Source organism: Gopherus evgoodei, chromosome 1 (assembly GCF_007399415.2).
Source record: "Gopherus evgoodei ecotype Sinaloan lineage chromosome 1, rGopEvg1_v1.p, whole genome shotgun sequence".
NCBI classification, from domain to species: domain Eukaryota; kingdom Metazoa; phylum Chordata; order Testudines; family Testudinidae; genus Gopherus; species Gopherus evgoodei.
The window spans coordinates 114,803,809-114,812,575 of record NC_044322.1 but is presented as its reverse complement, the minus strand read 5'-3'; the positions used below and the strand labels follow the sequence as shown (position 1 = coordinate 114,812,575).

Sequence of the window (8,767 nt, the reverse complement as noted above, 5' to 3'; positions counted from 1 at the left end):
ATGTGAGAGCTGGTCAGTGAGATGAAGTTCATGTATATTGAGTTAAAAGACTTTCCTGTATGAATGCATTGTTCTAGCTTAATATGGGGCTGTGTGGGAGAACAAGCAAGGAAGCAATGCGGGCTCCTGACAAGCAACCTCCAAACCAAGCTTGAGGGGCAGTTACAAGCTGGTGGGAGAAAACATTGTCTCCAGTCAAAATGCAAGCCTTGTTTTGCCAGGGTGGGAACCCAGAGATCAAAACACCTAACAGTTAAAAAGCCCTTTCTAGGGGGGGTCAGTTTGCAGGGGGACAGTTTGACACAGAAAGAGGCTCTGTAGAAGACTCCAAAAGATGTGGGTCTTTCCCCAGATCCAGGAAATGGTAAGTCTCAGGGAAAGGCAGAGATGCATATAGGTTGGTTTATTGTTTTTTAAGATTTTTTCTTTGATATGCTGTTCTAAATAAACACTACTTTGCTTTAAGAATGCTGGTAAATGTCTTGAAGAGATTGGTAGGGAGCTATGCTCTGCAGCGTGCAAGATCTATGGTAATCTCTATGTAGTCTCTTTGCCCTGACCCTTTCCACTCTGGTTCTGCTGCATGCAGGGCATTCCAGAGCCTTTACTTAGACCTGGGCTACATTAGCAGGGGGGTTCGAACTAAAGATCCACAACTTCAGCTATGCTATTTGTGTAGCTGAAGTCCAAGTATCTTAGTTCAACTTACCTGGCCAATCTCATGGCAGCAAGTCAACTGCCGTGGCCCTCCCCTTGACTGCGCTTACTCCTGCCGAGGTAGAGTACGGGCGTCGATTAGCGACTCGATTATTGCCAATCCGGCGGGTAGTATAGATATACCCTTAGAGGGCTAATTCCTGCAGTCAGAAGCTCAGCAAATGGAAATAACCAACTGATCAGGTTTACAGCTTCCTGCAGGAGGCACTCAGGAAAGAAAAGCTACAGGAGGCTCCCAACTTGCAGTATCTTGAGGAAGAAAGCCTTTGTGTGGTTTGACAATGCTTTTTTTTTTTTTTTTCTCAGAAATACAAGAGGGATTTCTTATCCACTGGGATTCAACTTTTAACTAGAATTAAACCTAACATAACAGTATTTTGTGAGAAAATGACACTTTATTTTCTGCTTCCATGTTTAGTGTTTGAGTTCTGTTGTTTCTGTGTTTGTTTTAAATGAAGGAATTACTTTTGTGTGGAAGGTAGAAGAACATAATTACAATTCATTTGAGGGTCACATGGTGCCCAGATAGTTTTCCAAGAGCATAACAAATGACATGCATAACAATTACGGTAGAATAAAAAGGGACTACGTTAGGACTTCAGAAAGTCCGTTGGTTTCAGAGTAAAAGCTGAAAGGTGAGAGAGGTTTTCAACATAAACTGACAAGCATGTTTTTCTCTTAGTCTTTGTTGTGCAGCAGCTTGCACTGCTGGTGACATCACATGAACTCTTCTGGAGCATGAAATTGGCCTTGCAAACTTTTCAGTGTGTTGTGCAGTTTTTCAAAATTTAATTTTCTGACCTTGCACTGAATGATGTAAAGGTAAAACAGGCCTAGGATACTAAAAACAGCACTTCCCTTTACACCTGAGGCCACCTGTGTGCTTTAGCAGACAATATATTAAATTCTAAATACACTGCTTCTCATTGTTGGGCCAACCAGCATACTAATCTAAAACTGATGGATTTAAACAACAAACATGACAAACAGGGAAGGTGAATCTGACTTTAATTCTCTGTGGATGACAAGTTTGCAAGTCTGTTTCCTGCCTAAGTTAGTGGAATTTGGCCTCTACCCCTCGAACCCTTTGAAACTGGCTTGATATTTTAGGAATCCCATAGAACGTCTGTGGACCAGCAGTGAAGAGATTAATTTGGCCTGGCTACAACCTGCTCATTGAGGTTTTCAGCATATAATTTGAAACATGGTGGATTATTTTCTACTCTTTATTCCCAGTATAACCAAGAACTTGACATTCCTTCTTAAAATAAAAATGAACTTTTCTGGTGACCAACAACATGGAAACATTTGGAAGATTTAGACTAGCCCAAGGGTTGGCAATCTTTCAGAGGTGCTGTGCCGAGTCTTCGTTTATTCACTCTAAGGTTTCACATGCCAGTAATACATTTTATTGTTTTTAGAAGGTCTCTTTCTATAAGTCTAATATATAACTAAACTATTGTATGTAAAGTAAATACGGTTTTAAAAATGTTTAAGAAGCTTCATTTAAAATTAAATTAAAATGCAGAGCCCCCTGGACCCGTGGCCAGGACCTGGGCAGTGTGATTGCCACTGGAAATCAGCTCACGTGCTGCCTTTGGCACGTATGCCATAGGTTGCCTACCCCTGGACTAGCCGATAGTACTGTATCGTATATGGGAACAAACTTGTCAACAGATGTCTCGGATGCAAACACGGATACAGAAACCAATATTTTGGACATGGTCAGCATTTTTATATAAGGCCATATGGATTCTAAATTGAACAACTACCTCAAATTGTAGTTGATGTTAAAACTTTATTTTCAGAAGAATACTTTTTACCAGTTTTTAAATACAGCAATTGAGCATACATTAATTATTGTAGTGGATGATATTACTTTGGTCTTTTTGCACATTTCAGTTATTCATTTCTGTTTGGAGAGTCTTCCACCCATTGGAATCAATGGGAGATTACCTGCTATTTTGGTGCGTCCATTTGCGGATAATTATCAGAACCTTGCAAATTCAGTAGTACTGGGTTGTATTATATGGTTTATGTTGTATTTTTTAAAACTTTGGAAGCATTCTACATACACTCTACTTTAGAAAATGTTGACACATTAAAAATAATTTAAAAAATCAAAATCACAAAATTTGAATTTATTAAATGATTTTATTAAGAAATACACTATGCAGTGTAGTTTCAATTGATACAACAGAATTTGTATTTCACACAACGATCATCTAATCATGCAATAAAATATTTGTTACAGAACACTCCCACTTAAATGATTAATAATCATTTTCTCCTAGTTAAGGCATAGCACAGATCCTTTAACACTGATACACATGCTACATTCTCATCTTTCTACACCCTTGACAGCACACTGCAATTACACATTCTAAGAACACTAAGCTTGAATTCCTGGCCTTATTGAAGTCAAATGGAGTTTTTACTTCAGTGGGTCAAGATTTCACCTGTAATCTTTCAAACATATCACTCTCTTGAAGACTAAGTCAGGTTTGTAAATTCAAATATTCAGTGAAGAAAAGAAAATGTCAATAACAGGCAAAACATTTCATATCTCAAGTCTTGCACTTATCTTGGTTAACTGTGTAAATTCTTAACCATCAACAACCCACCTAGCGATTCTGAAATCATTTGTTGCCCCCCTCCCAATCCGCCTTTGGATTTAGACAATCTGGAGGGAAATAAAGGTTACGTGATGTGAATGGTACTGAGAAACACAGAAGAGTAAAGTCTTCATATGGTTGACTAAAGCTAGTACACAACATCGCATGTTTCAAAAAATATGTATTGCAAGCATAGTTCTGCTTTCCTCCTTGTTTTAAACTTTAAATATCTTTCCCACACTCGGGGCAAAGGATGTCATCCCTTTCTGTAAGGAAGCCGCGGCCCACTAATGAAAGAGAACACTTCTTACAGTTAAAGCAGTCATTATGCCACTGCCGTTCTTCAAAGGAGATATACTTGGTTCCTCCGAGTCCTATTTAAAAACCAAAAGTAATAAGGAAAAACAATGGAGTACCAGTCATCAGGTGACTTAGTGTAAGAATGCTATTTGGGGACTGCTACTGATATCATATATAAGGAAATGAAATAAACTTGTTGTGAGAGAGAATTCCATTCCTGCTTTGTTTGTCTAATTTTGCCATCCTTACACATGGTGAGTAGTATCCTACGGCTTATCTACAATTAAAACACTACAGCTGCGCTTCTGTAGAGCTTCCGTGTAGATACTTCCTTTGTCAATGGGAGAGGTTCTCCCATTGGCGTAGATAATCTACCTCCCAGAGAGGCAGTAGCTAGATAAATGGAAGAATTCTTCCATTGACCTAGTGCTGTCCACATGCAGATTTAGGTTGGCTTAACTATGTCACTCAAGGGTGTGGATTTTTCACATCCTTGGATGACATCACTGGTTTGATGTAATTTTCTAGCATAGACCAGCCCTTATTCTTCATGCTACTCAATGTGAGTAGGAACTGGAGCTTAAGTGATGGACTTGAGCCTTAACTGATGGATTTGACAGAGAAATGAGGTATAATGTACACCAGGGAGTCAGAACAGAGAGGAAAGATATGGGTTACAGAAATAAGATAACACAGTTATTCAGTACAGGGATACATATGTCTTGAAGATCAGGGTTTGTAATTTTTTTTTTTTTAAAGTGAACTTGCTCAATTGTGAAGGTGATATTGCAGAACTAGGACTGAGTGACCTGAGTAGAGCGAAGGCAATGGTTTGACAGTTTTGAGGAGGGTGTGTCAATAAAGTAGAAGCATGGGAAGAAAGTGCAAAAATATTTGAGAGAAAGAGGTGAAGGGGCCATTGAGGATAGCCTCATTGGTGAAGCAGAAGTTTGGAGGAGGGTGAAAGGGGACAGGGCCCATATTTCAGTATGAGCTATGTGTTGCATGACCTTGAAAGCAAGAACAAGCTGTTTGAACCTGATGCCGAGGGAGCAGTGCCGTCCCAGTCAGTGAAGAGACTGAAAGGATGTGTGCAAGGTGGTTGAATTGACAAGTGAGAGATGATTTTGTCAAGAGTATTTTGGACAGTTGGGAAGGAAGTGAAGTTAGTATCAAAAAGCTCAAAGGGGGAGATTGCAGCATAAAGATAGAAAATGTTGAATTTCCATGATGGCAAAGAAGTGCTAAATGGACTATTGGTAATGGCAAGAGAAGTGTAAGCAGACAGGCAATGAGTGAAATAATGGCCTGGGGCAAAGCAATGGTAGTGTCGGATGAGAGACTCTCTCCGAGCTGTGGCTCAGAACCTCAGTCTTGGACTGTATAACTCGCATGTCTGAAGCATTGACCACCTCACATGGAGGGTTATATTTTTATGCTTAGTGATGTTAATATAGCACTATATAATTGTTCTCTTTAATATTTTTATATCAAAGCTTTGCGATTTCTAAGCGCCTATCTTGAGAATCCAGGAAAACCCCATTGCAGTTGAATGAGACATAATTAAAAGTACTTTCTATTGGGAGGGAAACTATTGTTGATGAATGCAGTAGTGTCTCAGAAATAAAAGCAGGTTGAATACCATATAGGGTATGTATGTCCTACTGTATGCATAGCTGTTTTAGGATATGTCTACATGCTCCCTAGAAATCAAATGAAAAGGAGAAAAAATCAAAGTAAGGACTCATTCCAATTTTTCCAAGACTCCAAAGATTGCACAAGTAAAAGTGCTCAAATCCAGGATATGATATGACTGGGATATTTGTTGGGTCTCTTAAACTAACCTGACTACTACATTTCTAACAAATATTTTTAAAATTAATTGCTTCTACATTTCTGAAGATCATGGTAGTAAGACACCTACCACTGATGGGGTTGGTGCATCCAGCACATTTTTTGGCATAGAGGTTGCAGAAGCAGCTCAGGCAATATGCAAACTCATCCCGGGAGGTAAAGCGCTGTCCAGACAACTGCTTCTTGCATCCAGTACAAACAAAGCACTCCTTGTGCCAGGGCTGCTCCCGGTAAGTTACACCTCCTGTAGTGATAGCCTGTGGTGGTGATGGGTTTTGGTTTTTTTTTCAAGAATAAAAGAGGTTTTGTGAGGTCACTTTCTTACTGAGGATGACTTCTTTTTAAAACCAGGAATAACATTTATGATTACTGGCAGGAACTGACCTTGAGAGGGAAGCCTTGGTTTGGGATAAGTTATTATCATGCCCAATTATGCAAAGTCTCATCTTTAAACAACTCATTTGCTCCCTTTTCACCTTGTAATCTTGCTTAAAATTGTCCTCTTGTATATAAAACCCTTACACCATCCTGCTTCATTTCCCTGTTTTCCTCTACTCTTTTCCTTGTGCTCACCTCAGCATTGGCCTTCTTTCCATGCTTTCACATACCATCTCTGGTGGTAAAACAATTTATCTCTGCAGCTTCTGCTGTCTGAAACAGCCTCCTTTTATTTTTCCTCCTCATCAGAGGACCTTTTAATTTCAAATCTCTGCTTAAAATGTATCTCTTCTCTTTGACCCAGTCCTGGACATCCATTACATAACGAGTCACTCAAACCATCCCACTGAAGTCAGTGATACTAAATTATGTGAGGAAGGAATCAGCCACAAGACTTTGGGTTGCAGGATCAAGTCATTAATTTATTTCTTCCGCTGGTATTTTTTAATTCTAATTCACTAAGAATGGTGGTGTATGAATTGTAGGAAATATGTTGTGCAAATAATTGACCTGATCTAGCAAATGCCTGTGACCTATTATAGAGTAGTAACTTCAAAAATGTTGATTTCAGAAAATATATGCTATAAACATGGCAACTCTTTCTTTTTTCCTCTTGAACTTTGTGGTTGGAATTTCCAAAAGGACTCAGCATTATCCTAATTCAGCTCCTCTTGAAGTCAATGGGAAAATATTATTGAGTTCAGTGGGAGCTGGATCGGATCACTGCTGAGTGCTTTAATTTGAAAATTTCACGCTGCGTGCCTTTCCCACACTCAGAAGATGTCATCCCCTTGTAGGAAACATCTCATGGTAATAAGCATTGAGTTTGTTGTTAAGGGTTTGCAGGATTGGACCCTAAAGTTGTACTGCATTTCCTAAGGTCAGCTGATTTTATCATTGTTTTCATAACAATTTATCTCACACACAGAAAAACAAAAAAACCCTCCACCAATTTGAAATGACAGATATGACAAATTTGTAAATTTGAGGTACATAATTTAAGAATAATACCTTCTTACACTGGACACACTGCATGGCAAACTGCTTTTCATAGCAGGGTACGCAGAAGTTTTGATTATCTTTGGGGATGAAGCTCTTTGTTCCAATTGGTTGTTGACAACGATGGCAGATAAAGCAGGTCTCATGCCAGCTATTACCCTTATACTCCATCTTGCGTGTACCTGTCATGAGATCAAAGCACAAAATGAAGCCCTTCATCCTGACAGAGCAGTTTTAACCACTGTAGTTTTGACTTGGTTCTACTGATTGCTAGAACCTGTGTAGTGATTAGTTAGCATAGCAAGGAGTTGGGTGCTGTTCACAGAGGAAGTTTCCAGAGTGCGTGAGTTATGGTAAGAAGATTAGAGTAGCTATGGAGAGCCTCAGGCTTCCTTCAGATGGCACTGTGAGAATTCATTCATTAGGAATTCTTGTGAAATCTGCAGTATTAGCCTTACCTTTGCTCTGTTCCACACCTTTTATTAAAGTCCTGCAGTTATTTCTTCATTTTGTTTCTGCTTTGTGTTTGTGCCTCAGATACAAGCATAAGGACTAGTCTGATGGAAATGCCAGTTATGTTAGTCCCAGACCTTTATACATAAGAACAGCCATACTGGGTCAGACCAAAGGTCCATCTAGCCCAGTATCCTGTCTACCAACAATGGCCAGTGCCAGGTGCCCCAGAGGGAATGAACAGAACAGATAATCATCAAGTGATCCATCCCATCGCTCATTCCCAGCTTCTGACAAACAGAGGCTAGGGACACCATCCCTGCCCATCCTGGCTAATAGCCATTGATGGGCCTATCCTCCATGAATGTATCTAGTTCTATTTTGAAGCCTGTTATAGTCTTGGCCTTCACAACATCCTCCAGCAAGGAGTTCCACAAGTTGACTGTGTGTTGTGTGAAGAAATACTTCCTTTTATTTGTTTTAGTCTTGCTGCCTATTAATTTCATTTGGTGACCCCTAGTTCTTGTGTAATGAGAAGGAGTAAATAACATTTCCTTATTTACTTTTTCCACACCAGTCATGGTTTTATAAACCTCAGTTATATCCCCCCTTAGCTGTCTCTTTTCCAAGTTGAAAAGTCCCAGTCTTAATAATCATTCCTCATATAGAAGCTGTTTTATACCCCTAATAATTTTTGTTGCCTTTTTCTGAACCTTTTCCAATTCCAATATATCTTTTTTGAACCACATCAACCACATCTGCAGGAAGTGCAGGAGGGTCTCCGGGTTTGCGGGGGCTCAGGGCAGGTGTTGGGGTGCAGGAAGGGGTCAGGGCAGGGGCAGCACATGGAGTCCCCTGACTCCCCTGCCTAGAAGCCAGACCCACTGCTGACCGCTTCCAGGGTACTGCATGGTATCAGAAAAGGTAGGCACTAACCTGCCTTAGCTGGATAGCACCACCAACAGGACTTTTAATGTCCCTGTCGACAGTGCTGACCAGAATGACCCAGCGTCTGACATGCCGTGACCGACTTGAACTTTGAAAAACACTGGTGTAAAGCAGCCTGATTACCAAGTGTGATGGTGGCTTTATCTGCATACATTAGGTAGTGATGTGGTTGCAAAATGTTTGGTTAATTGATATCCTGTCTGGGTTGTAAGCTTAAAATAAATGGAGTACACCAAACACTAGAAGATGGCTAAATTTAAATAATGTTCATAAACATTCCTCTTCACAATTAAAAATTACACAATTAGCTACACTTCTCAACTAATAAAACACAACTAATGTATCAATACCCCTGAAAAGGAGAAAGAGAGTGCAAATGTGGAACCCTGAGCAATTTTGGCCATCTGCTTTTAAACACATTTGCATGATTTCTATTTGTACAT

General features: G+C 39.8%; 1 protein-coding gene across 5 annotated transcripts in view; it reads right to left on the bottom strand.

Annotated features, from left to right (window-relative positions):
- Positions 1-2,878: 2,878 nt before the first annotated feature.
- Positions 2,879-8,767, bottom strand: part of FHL2 (four and a half LIM domains 2) — a 62,870-nt gene continuing 56,981 nt past the window's right edge. For 4 of the 5 annotated variants that reach the window (XM_030569738.1, XM_030569730.1, XM_030569711.1 and 1 more), the window contains 3 exons: positions 6,936-7,105; positions 5,557-5,743; positions 2,879-3,706 (listed from right to left, as the gene is read on the bottom strand). In XM_030569738.1, coding sequence (XP_030425598.1) covers positions 3,555-3,706; positions 5,557-5,743; positions 6,936-7,105 — 509 coding nt within the window. In that variant the 3' untranslated portion in view covers positions 2,879-3,554. The remainder of the gene's footprint in view (positions 3,707-5,556; positions 5,744-6,935; positions 7,106-8,767) is intronic. The other variant, XM_030569749.1, reaches the window with a different exon arrangement.